Here is a 19,161-nt window from a genome sequence, read left to right as displayed (position 1 = left end):
GAAGTGACAAAATGTGGCATTCATATTTTAAGCATTTCAAATAATCAGTCAACAAACATCTATTAAGTACTGACTGGGAGCCAGCAATAAGGATATTCAAAGACTAAAATGAATCAACACCTGCCTTTAAAGAGCTTCTGTTTTAAGAAGGGATTAGAAATACCCTTCAATACCATTTAATCCAATCCCCTAATTTTACAGTTAAGGACACTGAGGATCAAGGAAGTTCTATAAATTGCTAAAGGTCTTGTAGGTAGCAAGCATCAGCGGCAATATTTGAATCCAGGATACCTGGTTCTAGGGTTCCAATGCTCTATCAACTATTGGATACTCCCTACCTATTATCCATCCAAAACCCAGATACCTACACACATGCTTCCCTTCCTCTTGACTTCCCTCTTACCCCATCTTCCTCAGTCCCCGGCTCACAACCTTTATTCTTCACTCATACTTCCATCACATACTCAAACTTTGCCAAATCTTGTGATTTTTACCTTCACAATAGTTCCCAAATTCATCCCCTTCATTTCCCTCACACAGTCACTATCCTAGTACGAACCCATCACCTCACAGTTGGACTGCTACAATAACTTTTTGGTTGATCTCCCTGACTCAAAGTCTCTCCTCTCTCCAATCCATTCTCTACTCAACTACCAAAATGCTTTTCCTAAAACATTCCCATTACTTAATTGTGAAGTCCGGGTTAGCATCCTGGATGCCTTAGAATTGGCTGGAGTCAGGATAAGCAAAAGTCCTTGGTCTTTATTCTTGTTCTTTGTGGAAGTCAAGAGGATGGACGCAGGGTCTTTTCAACCTCACCTCTTCCTCTCCCACTCAGAAGTGACTCTGGCTAATCTTATTGCACCCCCTAGTCCCTCCTATAATTCTCTGTATACACCAAACGATTGGGTTAGCACAGGATAGTGGGAAGGGCCATTTTCTGAGCATATTCTTATAGAATATTGTCCAATCGGTAATTAGCCTTAAGTGCTCAATTGTCATTGACCTAAGAGTTTCAGCCCTTTACATCTGCTTTCTTTTGATTTAGATCACAGTTGGTCACACCATCCCTGACTTCTTAGGAAAGGAGGTGAAAACACTAAAAAGGAGATAATTATGCCCTCCCTGACATCTCAGGAAGGGAGATGAAAAGCATCAAAGGGAAGTGGGGATTGCTGGTGGGTTTCTGGGCTGAAGGGTCTTATTAGAAACAGGTATGCACAAACCCATCAGCATGGGAGGTATTACACAAGCACATAACAATAACACATAGACTAATGTGGTCTCTCCCAACAGCTGTGCAGGCTCAATGTGGTGTAACAAACATGAATTCTACATGCAAGTAGTAATATAACAAACAATATAAATCAACATGGTGTTGTAAAAGATTTCCAGAAGTCCTAAAAAGAGGGTATGTAAACAACAGTCACACATATGCCTCCTTCAGAAGCCAAGAAATAGTCCAAAACCAATCTATTGTCCATTGCTTCACGTATCAGGAAATCCAATGATTCCTGGAAGTTTTTGAAGTCCTGTAACAGTCTTTTTATGTATTAGGGAATCCAATGATTCCTGCAGATTTTGAAATCCTATAACAATCTTATCATGTCTCAGAGAATCCAATGATTCCTGAGAGTTTTCAAGTCCTACAAAAGTCTTATCATGTCTCAGAAAATCCAATGATTCCTGAGGGTTTTCAAGTCTTACAGCAATCTTATCATGTCTCAGAGAATCCAACAATTCCTGAAGGTTTTCAGGTCCTACAACAGTCTTATTATGTCTCAGAAAAATCCAATGATTCCTGAGGGTTTCAAGTCCTACAACAATCTTTTCATGTCTCAGGGATTCCAATGATTCCTGAGGGTTTTGAAGTCCAACAATTTTTGATGTCCATGAGTCAAACACCATAACTGCCAGGCTCTTTTAGTGGTGGGCACAGTCAGCGATGGAACCACATGATGTTTCTTGGATTTCCTTCATTTTAAGGGTCTGCTCCCGTCTCTCTCCAATGGACAAGGCAAATACGGCTCATTGGCACCCATCTGATTCCTTCTCCATCTGTAGAAATACAAGCAAACCCTCTCCCCCAAGCAGTTAATCTTTCTGGTCCCTTCCATTCACCACTTTCTGGGTCTCTCCACATCACCTGGCAATTATCTAAAGATAGTGGAGCTGCTCGAACTGGACACTGCCCTTCCAGTGGGTTATAAAACCTGTCTGCCGGAGCCAGTGCATCTTTGTCAAAAATTTAAAAATTAATGGTATAGAGAACTAAATTTAGAAGTTCTCTAGGGTTACTGATGGCTCCCCCTTTCTTTGTTTTTGGAGGAGTGTCTTAATGTCTCTGTTTCTTCTCTATACTATTGCCTGACCTTGAGGATTAAAAGGTATGTCAATGGTGTGTAAAATCTTATACTGTGCACAAAATGTTTAGAAGTATATGCATTATCTGTTTTTATTGCTAGTGGCACACCCATAATTGCAAATACTTGTATAAGGAATTCAATGACCACTCGAGCTGTCTCTTTTGCTGCTGGTATTGCAAAGGTGAATCCTGAAAAGGTGTCTACCACAACAGGGATAAAATACAGATGACCAAAAGATTTATCATGGGTCACATCCATTTGCCAAATTTCATTGGGTCTCAAACCATGAGGGTTCTTCCCTGGAGGGAGTGTAGAAGAGTGGAAAGGAAGGTAAGCTGGACAGGCTTTTACTATGCTCCTAGCTTCCTCTCTTGTTATTCCAAATCGTAAACATAAAGTTCAAGCAGCCTGATGATATTTAGAATGAGATTCTTGGGCTTCTTGAAATAAAGGAATATTGGCCAACATAGTTAGAAGGCTATCTGCCTTTGAATTACCATCAAAAATAGGACCTGGAAGTCCACTATGAGAGTGGACATGCAAAATATAAATCTTACCTGGATGCTTTCTCACTTGCTCTTGAAGTTCCTTAAAAAGCTAATATATATTAGAGGCTATGATTTTTATTTAGGCTGTGGCAATTCTTTGTACCACAGCTACTGAATAGGCTGAATCAGATATTATATTTATATCTCCTGGATAATAAGTACGAGCTAGAATGATTGCATGCAAGTCATTCTGTTGAGTGGACTGAAAAGGAGTTCTGACTACTCTCTTTATGGTTAAGTCACAAGAGTATACAATGCAAATATTATGTTTGGATGCCTCTGTAAAGATAGTTGGTCCTTTAAGAAGAACTTTAGAAACCTTTTCTTCAAGAATCCATCGTCAATTATGTAATAGTCTGGTTATCTTTAATGGAGACTTGTGTATAAGATTTGGAGCTGTGGCCAATAAAATTTGCTATTCTGGGATGGTTTCACAATATACATTAATTTGTGCATTAGTATAAAAGGTGTATATCTTGTCAGGTCTTATCCCAGATAATTGTACCGCTTGCTTAATGGCCTTTAATAAAATTCTAGCCACAAGCATTGGGTAAGGAGTAAGGCTTTATTCTGGTTGTGCTGGGAGGTTCACCTACTCTATCGCACTTGATGAAGGACTGCTGGGGGTGCCTCTTGTGTAGCAAAAACTGATATTTCCAAGGGTTTTTGAGTGACTCTTTCAACCACATTGGATAAAGCCAGTTCAACTTCTCTCAAAGCCTCTTGAACTTCTTTTGAAAGCTGGTGTGGTGAATTTAAAGCACTGTCTCCCCTTAAAATGTCACATAATGGTTGCAATTGATAGGTAGTCAAGCCTACCACATACCACATATCTCCTATCAATTTCTGGAAGTCATTTAAGGTGTTTAGCTTCTCTGTTCTTAAGGAGAGTTTCTGTACTGTAAGCACCTTAGGATATACTTCATATCCTAAATATTGAAAAGGAGCATGTCTTTGAATTTTTTCTGGAGCTATGTGCAATTTGTAGTTCCTTAGTGTTTCTATGGTCTTTTGTAGACATGCATCTAACATTTGTTCCTCAGGTGCACATCCCAATATATCATCTATGTAATGTAATAACATTACTTTTGGAAATGCTTTTCTTACTGGCGTAAGAGCAGAAGCAACATACATTTGACACATAGTAGGGTTGTTTTTCATTCCCTGTGGCAAAACTGTCCATTCATATCTTTTATAAGGCTCGGCTAAGTTAACGATGGGCACTGAAAAGGCAAATCTTTTCATATCCTCCTTATCTTGAGGGATAAAATAGAAACAATCCTTAATGTCTATAACCCAAAGAGGCCATTCTTTAGGCAATTGAGTTGGAGATGGAAGTCCAGGCTGAAGAGTTCCTATAGTTTCCATCTGTTCATTTACCTTTCTTAAATCAGTCAACATCTTCTATTTTCCATATTTCTTTCTTACAACAAATACTGGGGAATTCCAAGGACTTAGAGAAGGTTGTAAGTGTCCTTGGTCAAGTTGCTCCTGTACTACATCTAATAAGGCCTGAATTTTATTGCTACCTAAGGGCCACTTTTCTATCCAGACTGGTGTATCAGTTTTCCATTGGATAGGAACAGGTGAAAGTGGTGGCAGGCCTTCAACAGCAGCCCTACCTAAAAAATCCAAGTATTCATTTGTAATCCTAGTTGTTGTAAAATCTCTCTTCCCCACAGATTGATGGGGATTTTTTCAACTATAAAAGGAGTAAAAACTCCTGTTTTGCCTTCAAAAGTCCATCTCAAAGGTGTAGCACTAACTTTAGCTGCCATTGATCCTCCTACGCCACAGATGTAGGTGTCTGCCTTAATCTTTGGCCAGTGACTGGGCCAGTTGGCACCTCTTATGACTGTTGAATCATAGGATACATTTGTATTCTCAAATCAGCTGTATTCTGCCCTTCTTCTGTGGCTTTAAGTAGTGTCTTTTGTAATCTAGTCATTGGAGGGGGTGCTGGTGGTATCACTGCCCCTCCCACTACTTCTCTTCCCTCCATCCTGGAAGGTGAAGGACTTGCTCCATAGGCAGAGTTGAAGCTGCCTTGTGAGATGGAGAATCACCACACCTTTCAACATCACTTAAGTCCTCATGCCCTGTGGTGATATTGCCATTAATCTGACCTTTGTCTTCCTTTTTCCTCATACTACCTCATCTGACTCTTTCTAAAACTTTTTCTTTTTTTTTAATAACTTGCAGGATTCTTTAAGGCTAATTGTATTATGTTGTATGTATAGAATGTTTCCTTGGAAATTGAATCAGGACCTTTATCATTGTAGCATTCACATAACTGATCTCCTACTAGTTTCCAATTATCTGCCCCTATATCTTCTTCCTTTAAGAACCAAGGGGACATGCATTCTAATGTACCCAAGAGTCCAGTGATCTGCTCCCAAGTTACAAGTAAGCCTTGTCCCTTGATCAACTTAAGTATGCTTTCTATAGTGCCTCTTCGGGGTGGGAGTGGGAGTGGGGGTGGGGTGGAGGAAAATCTTTTCCTAATATCTGCCCCATTTCAACTAGAAAAAGTTACTAGCCCTTAACAAAGTAAGTTCCCTGTTTGTCTATTAAAATACTCACCCTATTTCCTGGTCAATGGGGACTTCTTCAGTGAAATTAGGGTCCTTGTTCCACACGCTGGGCACCAAATGTGAAGTCTGGGTTAGCACCTTGGATACCTTTGTATCAGCCAGAGTCAGGATAAGCAAAAGTCCTTGGTCTTTATACTTGGTCTTTAGGGGGAGAAGTGAAGGGTTTGGACACACACCTCCCTTCTCCTCGTCCACTGCTAAAGTGACTCTGGCTAGTCTTACTCCACCCCCTAGTCCCTCCTACAATTATCTATATACAACAAAAGATCGAGCCAACACAGAATAGTGAGGAGGGACATTTTCCAAGTATAAGAGTATTGACCAATAGGTAATTAGCCTTAAGTATTAGGTTGTCTGATTCCAGTGCATCTATTCAGAGTTTTAGCCCTTTACACTTAATGAACTGTAATGGCTCCCTATTACCTCTAGGTATAATATAAAATCTTTTTTCTGATTTCACAACTTGACTTCTTTCTACCTTTTTAGTCTTCTTATACTTTATTACCCTTCATATACTTGATAATATAGTAACAATGACCTTGCTTAGACATGGCATTCCATTCCCTGATATTTTACTATCTATCTATAATGTTTTCTTTCCTAACTTTTACCTTTAGACTTTCCTTTCAGATTCAATTCAAATCCCACCTTCTCCAAGGGACCTTTCCTGGTAGTCTTGCAATTCATTTCTTGCCCTTGCCCCATAGTGCCATCTTTTAAAATAATCCTTTTTTTTTTTTTTTTTTACATTGTATATATCTTAAATATATGTTGTTATTTATATGTTGTCTCTTCCATTAGATTGTAAGCTCCCTAGGGGAGGATTGCTTTTGCTTTTCTTTATACAATGCTTGACAGACTGTGGACAAATACTCACTGATTAACTAGCTTTCCCTCTTCATTATCCATAGGCACACCCACACATAAAACAACTTTTCACCATCCAAGAAAGAGTGTGTTTAGTGTTTTGGAATCCCAAGAAAAGCTCATGTTGACATTGTTCATTAGATGATTACAGTGTGTTTGGTCATATACCTTTAATAAAAATCTATGTAGTACAGGGAAGTGAAGGTACAAAACAAATGCTTTTCCCATTGCAACAAATAAAATTGAAACAACAATTATGTGAAATTTCCCAAACTGGACAAACTTGTCTCAAAAAATGAGTCTCTCTTATAAGTGGACCATCATCCCCAAAGAGCGTTTTTACGAGGAGATCTTCTCCTATGAATGGTTAATTACTCCATAAATACTGAACAAAATGGCAGTGTGAAATCTAAGTACAAATGCAATAAAGAAGTCATAAAACTAATTTATATTCCTATGAAAATAAATTGTGATCCACTCCCTACCATCAGACTCCCCTCCACCCCACCATGAAGTTTAACATTGAACATCCCAGATTTCACAGAGGAGTGGAGTAAACTTGTGATCATTTACTCTCCAGGACATCAGCATCTCAGCATGATGATGATTAAATGTTCTTAGCTCTGTGAGACGTCCCAGAAGGCAGGCAAAGTGCTGGGGGTTTTCAGGCTGATACATCTTGCACAATTTTTGTAGGACTTCCAACAATGGTTCTTGAAGTCTCTCCACAGAGTCTCTGTCCTTTATGTATTGTCTGTCTAGTATGAGATGGGAAATAAAGAAAGTTGGTGAGATAGAAGTAATCATTTGGACAGAAGCAGGAAGGTATCTACTTTTTGAAAATGGAACATGGAGCAGCTGTAATGGAAAACTCATTATCACAACTAAAATACTCATAAGATGAATAAGAAGGACTAGTTCAGAGTGGTTAAGGTAATAAATAAGAGAGGGGTTTGATACCAAGGCTTCCTGATTCCAACTGTAACACTATGTACTCCACCATCTTGATTCTCCTGGCTAATTGACATCTTCTGGATTCTTATTCTAAAATGTATTTGAATAATATCACTTTCTACATTCATTATTTCAAGGATTTGAAAAAGATAGTAGAGAATAAATTATTAACTTTTCCTTCACAAAACTATAGAATCAGAAGAAATCTTAGAAATCAGCCAGTCTTTGGGGCAGCTAGGTGGCACAGTGGATATAATATTGGCCCTGAAGTTAGGAGGATCTCAGTTGAAATCCAGCCTCATACACTTAACTCTTAGGAGCTATATTTGCACACTGACAGAGAAATGAGGAAGAATGAAATATATACATTTGAACTCATCACATCTAGATATTCTTCACAACTAAATTCAGACAATTCTAATAGTTGGTAACTTTCTTCTCTAATATTAAGTCCAAAATTTCCACTTTAAAACTTCTACCCATTGTTATTCACTCTACTCTTGAAAGGTGAACAGAATTAGTTTTATCACTGTTATAATACCTGATAGGTCTTCAAAACAGCCTTCATGTCCCCTTTGATCTTAACTTCTCCCAAAGTAGCATCCCCATTTCCTTTGATTATTCTCAAGACCCTGCTCCCCTACTCAGGACTCTTTTCAACTTATCAAAATCCTTTTTAAACTGTGATACCCTGGGGCAGCTAGGTGGTGCAGTGGATAGAGCACCAGCCTTGAATTCAGGAGGACCCAAGTTCAGATCTGGTCTCAGACACTTAACACTTCCTAGCTGTGTGACCCTGGGCAAGTCACTTAACCCCAGCCTCAGGGAAAAAAAAATAAAAATAAAAGATAAACTGTGGTACCCTACAATGAACACGCCCTTGGTCCAAAGCTAATTAAGATATGGAATGTCATTTTGTTATTACCTGGTGATAAAATGACAATTGCTGTGAGCAAAGCATATTCTTCTTGGGTCATTTTCAATTCTCCGATGCTTTTATAAAAATTAAACATAGGAGTTATATATTCATCTGATATGCCTGTGTGGAAAGAAAGTCATATCTTTAAAAAATACATATTGAAAGATCTGAACACCTCAAAAGGCATAACTGCGTACGTATATACAGAGAAGCGTATCTATCCATTGTCCCCGAGGCAGACAAAAGGCAATCTAAGATAAGGAAAGTCAGCCAGCAGACTCATTGATTTGCTTCATTATTATATAGTCTAGTCATTTATATAACTTTGCCTTCATTTCAGGCATGCTGGATAATGAATTTTAATCAGTTGCATTTCCACAAGAACTATGAAATTCTCTCATTTTATAGCTGGAATTCCCTGAATGTTTTCATATACTTATTATCTTTAATAACAACATACCATTTATACTTTAAGGTTTGCAAAGTTGCATATATATATACATATATGTATGTATATATATATATATATATATATACATATATATATATATATATATATATGTCATCTTTCTGGACATTTCTGGGTTCAGTTACCCTGTGAAATAAGTACCATAAAAAATTTTTTTTGACCTAAGATTCATGGGCATAGGGAAATCTTGACCATGGCAGATCAATACCTTCTCTGTGCCTTAGGACAATTATATCAAAAGGAGCTATTACACCATACATAACAATTCCCAAGATTATACATTGACTCTGTAAATCTCACTTTAACACTATGTATGCTCTAATGTATTTTATATATTTCTTAAATAATTTCTAATTACACTTTAATGCAGTTCTGTCCTAATCAGGAACATCATGTGTGAGGTGTGACACCTGACTTGCAGTCTTAAGGGACTAGCCTGATCTAGAAAAAACCAAAGTCTGCCTCATACTGAGTCAATACCAATCAGGAAGTCAGTTCTATGTTTTTATTCACTTCTTCATTCAACAGATATTTTACTATTTGTAGACAAAGGAAAGCAGCCTAATGTCATGGCTTAAAAATAATATCTTAATAATAATTTAAATCTTAATAATACAGCACCTACTTGCCACTATATAAAGTGCTTTAAAAATTTCATTTAAATTTCACAACTCTGGGAGGTAGGTACTCTTCTTATCCTTATTTTTACATTTGAGTAAAGTGAGGCAAAGAGAGATTAAGGAGTTTTCCCAAGGTGACACAGCTAGTAAATGTCTGGGGTTGAATATGAACTCATTGTCCTGATTCTAGGCTCGGCATTCTATCTACGATGTCAACTAACTACCAGGGAATTCATTAATGTTTGTGGAACTGAATTAAGTTTAGAATCATGTTTTGTACATTGTTATAATAATAACAGTTATTCATATGTTACCTTAGATTTTTTTTAAAGCACTTGATATATATTAACTTATTTGAGCTTTACAACAAACTCTGTGAGGTAAATAGATTATTTCTCCTTATCCTATTGCCCAAAATCAGTGTGTGACTTGTAGTAGGTGTTGTTGAATGAATGAATAAATAAACAAGATTGCAATCCATATCTTCTGGATTTTTAAGTTCACTATTCTGTCTCACTGCCTCTTCTAGTAAATTAATTCATTTATTGATTTTTAAATACTTTCATTAGATTGACTAATTGACTAATATATTTCCTTATATAATTCTCCACAATAAATGAAGAACCCCTCTCTGCCAGAATATAAGCACTGAAACAATCATGGCTAAATCAAAAAGGGCTGTGATAGCCAACATCCTCTATTGTCTGTAGTTTAATGATGTTTCTAGGCAATGTATATGCTGGTTGAAACGATGTATGCAGGGATACCGCTTCTGCTGCCCATGGGCTGCTAAGTAAGTTGTGGTAAACAACATCAAATCATTCATTTGTCTATATCCCATGGAAATTAGATGAATATCACATGCTTTGTCTTTTACAAAGATGAATGGCTTGCTATCGATCACCCCGAGATTTGCTAGGGACTGACAAATGGGTTGATAATTGATTCCACTACATTTTTCAGGTACCAAGATAAAGGATTTGCAATTTTCTGGTAAAGTGATTCTTTTTTTTTTTTTTTTTTTTTAATGTCAGAATTGTTTAGACTCCCCTATTCTTTTGCAAAGTCTTTGAAGATGACAACTGCCAACTGGTTCTAAAATAAAAATGTCTTCTAACCAATGACCCAAGAGGAGAGCCAAGTATCTTGGGACATCATTAAGGCCTACTGGTCTGAAATGAACCACTTTTAAAGACTTAAATCTTTCTAATTTTACCTTGGCCTTTTTCTTCAGAGATGGCATCTGACCTGAGTGTTTGATTATAGTTACTTTCAAACTTACATTGGGGAAATGATTATTATTATCAGTTATGATCTCTGTTAAATTTTAAAGGCATACATTGTTGTTAAATCATTTTAGCTGTGTCGAACTCTCTGTGATCCCACCTAGGGTTTTCTTGCCAAGGATATTGGAGAGGGCTGCCATTTCCTTCTCTAGTTCATTATATAGATGTGGAACTGAGGCAAACAAGCTTAAGTGACATGCTCAGGGTCCCACAGCTAGTAAGTGTCTGAGGCTGGATTTGAACTCATGTTCTCCTAATTCCGGGACTGAGACATTTAGCAGTCCCTAAAAATGCACACACAGAATGGTAAAATACAAATCAACAAAGTAAACTCCTTGAGGGCAGATAGCCTGTTTCCTTTTCATCTGTGTATCATCAGCACCTAGTACAGTGTTTGGCATATAGCAGGTAAGTAGTAAATATTCATCGGCTGAATTTTTATGTAAAAGTAAAAGGCCTTTGTTTTTTTGTTTTGTTTTGTTTTAAGCTTGTAAAATGTTATAGGGGTTAGAAAAATAGGTCTGATTTTGAAAAGGTGATCAGCAGAAATAACTTAGAAATTACTTGTAGTCACAATGTCCAAACTAGGATTTTTAAACATTCAAGAATAAAATGAAACCAAAACTTTTACGGGATGTAAAAATCCTGTCACCCCAAAGGGGTCGTGACCACCTTTTTCATATTCTCTAGCTTCTTTCCCTTTCATTTTATGATCTTTTACAGTTTTGCTGTTCTGGTCAACTAGCAGTTTGATCACGAGAGGGCACCATTCTCTAACAAAACAACCAAGAACCTGCTCTAGTTGGGCTAGTATGAATCATTTGTGTGTTCTACTTGTCTGGGAAGCTTTGTTTACTGATTCACAAAAGATTCTTGTTTCTTCAATGGTTTAATCATTAAAAAATCAGAGAACAGATTGTAATTCCTTTGTTTTCTAAAATCAATCTGTTTTAAAGTCGTAAGCTGATTTGGTAAATATGTTTGGGGATTGATCTAAATAGCTTCTCAGTTTAATTAATGATAGAAGAATCAAGCATGCTTTTATTCCTTTTTTAAAAGTGAGACTAAGGCTAAGAAGTGGAGCAGATATTTACAGCTCTAATCGATTTATTTTTTCAACCTGGTCTTATTTGTCCCTTTTTAGGCTCATCACATCAGGGACAGATTTATCACATGAACACCCCAGTGAGTGTCCTTTAGTCAGCCCCACTATAGCTTAGAACTCCGGACCCCAAGTGATCCACCACCACCTGCCTCCACACCAACATGCCTTGCCCGATAGACTTTAAACATCAATATCTATTTTCTGATCTCCTCAAATGACTTAAGAAGTACAAGATTCCTGAGAGGCCACAGGGCACAGTGGATAGAGAGCTAAGCTCTTAGGAAGACCCAGCTTCCAATACAATCCCTGACACTGTTTGAGGGAGGAATTTAACCCTTTAATGCTCCAAAAAACTTTCAAATCTGGATTCAATAACTTTTTTTTTAATATCTAGATAATTACATTTTCATATAATTATATATTCCTTATGTAACTGTAGAATATATATGAATATATAAATTTCTTTTGATATCCTATGCATTTTTAAACATTGTTCCAAGGAGTCCATAGGCTTCATCAGACTTCCAAAAGGAGTTCATGATATAAAAAAGATTAAGAGTCCCTGTTATAAAACCATAAAGTTGCAGAACAGATGCTGATTAGCACTGGTATTCACTGGGAATTTCTTATACAAGTGAAATTACAGATCTACTCCAAACTTAATAACTCAGAGTCTCCTTCCTTACCTGTGGGAAAGGGTGGAGGAAGAGAGGAGTAATGATAATAGTAGCACTTATCTCCTTACTTAGGATTGTTATGAAGGAGGTTAGAGAGTTACATTTGGAATCATTCAACTTGAGTTTGAATCTTGACTCTGCCATTTATCATCTGTGTGACCCTGAAGCATTTGAACAAGATGGTGCTAAGTTCTCTTCTAGCTTTTAGTCTATGATTTCAGAATATACATTTGTGATCTTGAGTAAACTACTTAACCTTTGGGTCTCAGTTTCCTCATTTATAAGAAGAGAGGGACTGGACGAGCGCAGTAAACTGTGGGTCATGACCCCACATGAGGTCACATAGCTGAATGTGGGACTTGTGCAATTAGATTTATTATCAGTAAATGTTTGATTTATATACCTATTGTATAAACCTATATATCTGAAGCCGCATAAAAAATTTTCAGGTGAAAAGAGGTCACAAGTGGAAAGTTGTGGTATTTTATGTGGTTAAATAAGGAAAAAAGCCACATGCAATCTTAAAACCAAAATCTTCATTTTCCATCAGCTGCTCTGCTTGGAACATCCTGCTTCCCCTAGGATAAGATCATCACTTGAAATCTCATCATCTTGGTGAATGAGTCAGCTTTGATTCCTATTTTCTCCTTAGCATTCTCTTACTGGAAGACTGGAGGGCAGAGCATTGTACCTTTCTAAACCCTCCCTTTATAGATGGGTCAGACTAATTTCTAGCTAATTTCATTTACCATTAGTAGTTCTGCTTGGTTCTCACTCTGCAACCTTCATGCTTCCTGCCAAGTGTCTTCAAGTAACATCCCCTCTGACTTCTTCCCCTTTCTCTTTGTATTCTTTGCCCATTAAACTGTAAGCCCCTTGAGGGCAAGAACTTTCTTTTTCTTATTTGTAGCCCTAATTCTTAGCCAAGTGCCTGACACATAGTAGATATTTAATAAATTTTATTGACAAATATTGTTTAAAAAGTAGAACTTCCAAGCACTAGTAAGACTGATTAGATGCAGATGTCTTTCGTGTCTGAAAAACTGAACAAAACCAAGCAGGTATGTATATATTTGTCTATGTATACATGCATGTATAGAACATAGACAGATGTGTAAAAGCATGTAGTGAATAGTTGTTTGTGTGTTGTTTCCTTTTTTTCCATAAGAAAGTGAGATCAGGGGCAGCTGGGTGGTGCAGTGGATAGAGCACCAGCCCTGAATTCAGGAGGACCTGAATTCAGGAGTTCAAATTTGATCTCAGACACTTAACACTTCCTAGCTGTGTGACCCTGGGCAAGTCACTTAACCCCAGCCGCAGGGGGGGGGGGGAAAGTGAGATCTTTGAGGGATGTGACTGATTTTGCCTTACTTTGTATCCCTAGGGCTTAGTAAGTGCCTGACACATAGTAACCACTTAATAATTACTTGTTGACTAACTTACTCTACTATCCCATGATCCAAGGACACACAGGTTGAGAACTACAGAACTAGAAAGGATTCAAATCAGGTCCGCTACCTCCAAATCAACTTCTCTTTCTACTTAATTGCATTCTGATATAATGTTATTAACCTAGTAGCATTTATTTTATCTGGATATCATGATGTAAAGAGAGATGACAAAATCAGGCACTTGTCAAACTCTTAGTTGCATTCTGACTACATTAAAATATAATTCAGAAGTGTGTAACAAAATAAATGAAAATGTAATACAGCAGAGATAATGTTCATTTGTGGTTTTCTAAGTCAATATGCAGCCTTTTCCACTTTATATGAAGCTGATAACACTGATGTAGAGCAAACTGTAGGTTGCACCCCCATATGGGGTCACATAACTGAATATGTCATAAAATTATTGTATTATTATTATCAGTAAATGTTTGATTTGTACACCTATTTTATATACCTGTGTACAGAGGATCACATAAAAATTTCTTGGCTGAAAAGCATCTTGAGTAGAAAAAGTTTAAGAAGCCCTGAAGTAGAGGATTTCCTGTGGAGAAGGACCCTCACCAACTGTGTTTTATAGGGTTAGAGTGTTGCTGATTCCAGGGTTAGTCTTTGACCCATTCTGAGGGTCCTTTCAGATCCAGATCCATTATCTCATGTTCAGTAGATGCACATAATATTAAATATACTTAAATATGTATTAACATGTAATGTAAAGTAAGTTTTACATAGCCTACATACTACATTAAACACTTTCCCTTGGAATTCTATATAACTTCACCTGTACTATTACTTGGGTATTCATCTAGTTACATTGTTAACTATATTGCTTCTATATTCCAAGCTCTATGAAGATAGGGACTATCCCTCCATAATATTTCTCCATCTCAAGGCATTCTTCTTTGTTCCCCCCATACCTGTGCTCACCCCCCTCATCTCTGTCTCCTGTTTTTCTGGTTTGCTTCAAATCCCAACTAAAATCCTATTTTTTACAAGATGCCTCTTAATGCGACTGCCTTCTCCCTTGTGACAATTTCCAGTTTTATCCTGTTTGTATATGGTTTGTTCATAGATGGTTACATCGTTACCTCCATCCATCAGCCTGTGAGCTCCTCGGGAGCAAGCATTGATCTCTGCCTTTCTTTGTAACTCTTAGTTACTTAGCACTTAGTACTTACTGTGCCTCACACACAGTAGGCACTTAATGTTTGTTGCCTGATTATTTCTATTTTTGCATTGCTGACAGAACTGTGCTTTGTGCAATGTAGGTGAGTGTTTGTTGACTAAATATCTTTCCCCATTACTCTCTAGATTATTGAGTTTGTAGTTTCCTTAAAGGAAAAAAAAATCTTTTATTTTTTCCATTTATTAATCTTCCCAGCAATGAATTATTGTACTCTTAGTAAACATTTAGTGTTAAATTGACTTGTTCATTAGGAAGATAAAATTAGGGGAGAATGGATTAGAAGAATAAGAGAATACCCATACTGGGATGTTCAAGAAAGTATTCAACTGATCACTGAATAAATAATATATTTGGATATAACCTAAATATTTAACTATAACAAATATTTCTATGTAAATGAAGTATTTATATATAAATACAAAACTGGAAGATCCCTTTAAAGGTCATGCAGTACAGCCTTTAACTTTTAAAGAGGAGACCCAGAGAGGGAAAGTACCAGTAGAATTTGTCTGTGAAAGTAGCCAGCAGGAAGAATATAATAATTTACCTCACAACATTTCAGGTGACTCTTCTTGATTTTGATTCCATGCATATAAGCCATGCATCCCCCAAGATAAATTCTTCATCAGAAATCTTGGATCTAGAATTATATCCAAGGACCGTCTGTTTTAATTCTCATATCCCTTACAATATCCTGCACTGGTGGAGATCTAACCTCCACTCACTCCTAGACTTCCAGTCATGGAATTTATTTCCCAAGCTATCCCCTTCCATTTTTTCCCCTTTTTAGACACCTTTCTTTTCCTACCTTTAGGAAGTGTTTTCTTTCATCAAAGTACCAAATCTGTCTCTCTGAAACTTCCCCCCTTTATTCCCATTTCTCACCCTGTGGGGCCAAGAAACTCCAAATATCAGCCCTTCAAAAACATGAGGAGAGTTAACATCACTGATCTGCTTCCTCATTACTTACTCTCTCATATTCTTTTACTTAGTCTTAGTATCATTTTTAAATTGCTGAGTGTTAGTAATCTTTTCTGTTCGATTTTTCTTGATCAATAGTCAATGAACATTTATCAAGTGCTAATAATGTGCCAGACACTGCCCTAACCATTGGAGCTATGAGTAAGAAAAAAGAAAGTTATTCCCTGCCCTAAGGAGCTTATAATCTAATAGCAGAAGAAAAGGAAGTTGAAAAGATGAGGATAGAGCTATAATGTTCATGGATGAAACCAAGCAGAGCAGCTGGTGGAAAGTGAAGAGGTGGCTAGAAATTCTGAGCCCCTTATAAAGGAAACCTTTGGGAGTTCATTGCTCTGCTTTCCAGCCTTCAATCAAAGCAAGAGAGGCAACTGAGGGTACTGAAGATATATGGAGTACCAAAACTGAAGGACTCCCTGTGATGATGAGATTTCTGGTGAAGAACTTATCTTGGGGGATAATTTTTATTCATGGAGTCAAAACCAAGAAGAGTTAATTGAAATATTGTAAGGTAAACTATTATATTTTTAGAAGTCCATTTGAAAATCCTTTGCAACCTAACTATTATATTTCTTTCATCTTTTTAACCATCCAAAGAAAGATTGACCAGTAATTGGAGTTCCAGACTTAGAATCAGAAAGACATAGATTCAACTCTTCTCTCAGACATTTCTCAGCTAAATGACAACAATTGAGTTTTGATCCTCAGTTTTCTTATTTGTAAAATTGGAATAATAATAGCATATACCTCATAGAGCAGGGTAATTGTGAAGATCAAAAGAGGTAGCATATGTAAAGTGTGCTTTGCAAACCACATATATCATAAACTATTATTCTTTGTAAATTAGCCTTATTATATACACCAAACTCTTATATGAATATCTCTATTTTCATTTGAAAGTAAGCGGTTGTTTTAAAATTCTCTTAGAATTATTGTAATTAAAAATTGTGGACACCTTACAATTCATGCAATATAAGTTCTAAAGCACAATTAACATAAAATCTGGGCTCCCCATTAATTAAATGTGAGGCTGTAGACAATCTTTGTATCCGTAATTGTTTTGTGGTTTTTTTGTGGGGTTTTTGGTCATAAAAAGTGTATGAAAGGATATGAACACAGAAAGAAATTTCATATTACTTTATATAAAGAGTCCTGTGGGCGTAAACAAGGCAGCTATGAGCCATGATGCTACTCAAGCTGAAATGAACAATGGAAAATAAAAATGAGGTGCATTAACATATGAATCAAGTGATTTTGAAAGGTCATCTTCCCGGATCTGGGTTAGGTTTTGTTTTGGTTTTCATTGTTAGTGTTCTAAAATTTCAACTTAGAAAATAAAATCCATAAATATTAATAAATGGAAGTGAGCATCATGACAGATAAAATAACAAAGCACCATGGGCTTCTTTTTGTCCTTGTATATGACTGGGATTTGGACAATATATCTTATCACGAGCTGGTAGCAGGTTTATTTGTATAGTTCCTAACATGAAGCTTTCTTCAGGAACTGCTTTGCTTGAGTCCTTTGAATAACTGAATTATAACCATTCTTCCCACCCACTCCCCTTTCAATTTATCCAGAATAGCCAGCCCCATAGTTATTAATTATTCCCAGTAATTGGAATTCCACCTTCCTAATCATTAAATTTTTGCATTACCTTTTGATTTTCTCTTCTTCAACTTTGCCTAATAAATTTTTATTGATTTTGAATTTATCTGTAGAGAGAAGTTGTAAAGGAATAGAAACTTTTGTATCATAAACAATAGGGACAAAAGGATAAGAAGCATAGTGGTCAGTCCAGTCAGTAAGCATTTAAATGAGGCTTACTACATACCAGACACTGTGCTAAGCATTTGGGTACAAAGAAAGGCCAAAACATGGTGTCTGCTTCCAGGGTACCAACATTCTAATGGATGGAGGGAAAAGAAACAAGGATATCATACAATATGCACATTTATTCACAAATTATACTATAATAAAGAAAAATCACTCTGAAAACCTTGAGAACTTTGGTCAATACAATGGCTAGCTATGATTCACAGGAGCTATGTTAAAGCCTGCTACCTCTCCCTTGACAGAAAAGTGATAGACTGTATCCTTCTACAGAATGAGACTTTTTAGAAATATTCAAGATAAGAATTTGTTTTCCAGGACTATGTATATTTGTTAGAAGAATTTTGTTGTATTTTTTTTTCTAATAGAGGTATAAGAGAACAAGTAGGAAATGAGGGAAAGATAGCCCAAAAGGAAAAGAGAGAAAAGAGTGACATATTTTTTTTTTTATTCAGAGAAAAGAAGGGAAGGAAGGCCAGAAAGAAACACAGTTCTTTTATTTTCTCTATTGATTTCTGTATTCATGAAGAAAATCACTTTAACCTCCCCAAATTTCAGAGGGCCCATTAGGAAAAAACAAACAAACAAACAAACAAAAAACAGAATTGCTATGACTAGAGAATTCATCATGGCCCAATGTTGATGAATCTTTTCATAATTTGTTAAGCTAGTCCCAGGATGACAGTCTCATCATGTAACTGTCCTTGAACCTTGCAAGCATGGCCAAGTACTTGGAACAGCGATTAGAAAACAGTAGGTACTTAATAAATGTTTGTTGAGTGATTGATAGAATCTATCAGAGCTTCTGTTTTTCTGGAATAGCCTTTGAGAACTTGGGACCATCTATACCACAATGAAGCATTGGAGGAAGACCTCATGATGGAGATAAAATTAACACTTGCCCTTATCTTGCCCATGAGTATTTATTGGAATGATACATGTGGCAGTGGTTAGAAAGGTTCCACACTAGAGTCAGAAAGACCTAATTCAAATCCTGTCTCAGATATTTATTAGATATGTGACAGCCTTTCTCAGTTTTAGTTTCCTCATCTTTGAAATGGGGGTAATAATAGTATCTACTTTATAGGATCATTATGAGACTCAAACAAGAAAGCATATATAAAGCTTCTTTGCAAACCTTAAATGCTATGGAAAGGCTAGCAATGATATGGGTGATGATATTTTAAGCAATGTTCCTTTTTTTAAGGTCACTTACTAATAGTATTTATCAAGTTTATAATTATACTAAGTAGGATAAAGTCCTGACAAAGCAGAAATTTCACTTGAAAAACAGTTCTGAAAATTCAATT

At 36.6% G+C, this 19,161-nt stretch overlaps 1 protein-coding gene and 1 long non-coding RNA gene across 3 annotated transcripts in view; both read right to left on the bottom strand.

Annotated features, from left to right (window-relative positions):
• Nucleotides 1-1,310: 1,310 nt before the first annotated feature.
• On the bottom strand, nucleotides 1,311-5,689 carry LOC141544800 (uncharacterized). The gene is made up of 2 exons (XR_012482812.1): nucleotides 5,498-5,689; nucleotides 1,311-2,079 (listed from the first exon to the last, which is right to left on the bottom strand). It is a non-coding gene; the product is annotated as an uncharacterized LOC141544800 (long non-coding RNA).
• Nucleotides 5,690-6,511: 822 nt separating this feature from the next.
• Nucleotides 6,512-19,161, bottom strand: part of NR1H4 (nuclear receptor subfamily 1 group H member 4) — a 50,820-nt gene continuing 38,170 nt past the window's right edge. For both annotated transcript variants that reach the window (XM_074271344.1, XM_074271345.1), the window contains exons 8-9: nucleotides 8,255-8,368; nucleotides 6,512-7,133 (exon numbers count right to left, since the gene is read on the bottom strand). In XM_074271344.1, coding sequence (XP_074127445.1) covers nucleotides 6,892-7,133; nucleotides 8,255-8,368 — 356 coding nt within the window. In that variant the 3' untranslated portion in view covers nucleotides 6,512-6,891. The remainder of the gene's footprint in view (nucleotides 7,134-8,254; nucleotides 8,369-19,161) is intronic.

The sequence above is a fragment of the Sminthopsis crassicaudata genome, chromosome 5 (assembly GCF_048593235.1).
Source record: "Sminthopsis crassicaudata isolate SCR6 chromosome 5, ASM4859323v1, whole genome shotgun sequence".
NCBI lineage: Eukaryota > Metazoa > Chordata > Mammalia > Dasyuromorphia > Dasyuridae > Sminthopsis > Sminthopsis crassicaudata.
This window is presented reverse-complemented; position numbering and strand designations above follow the sequence as displayed.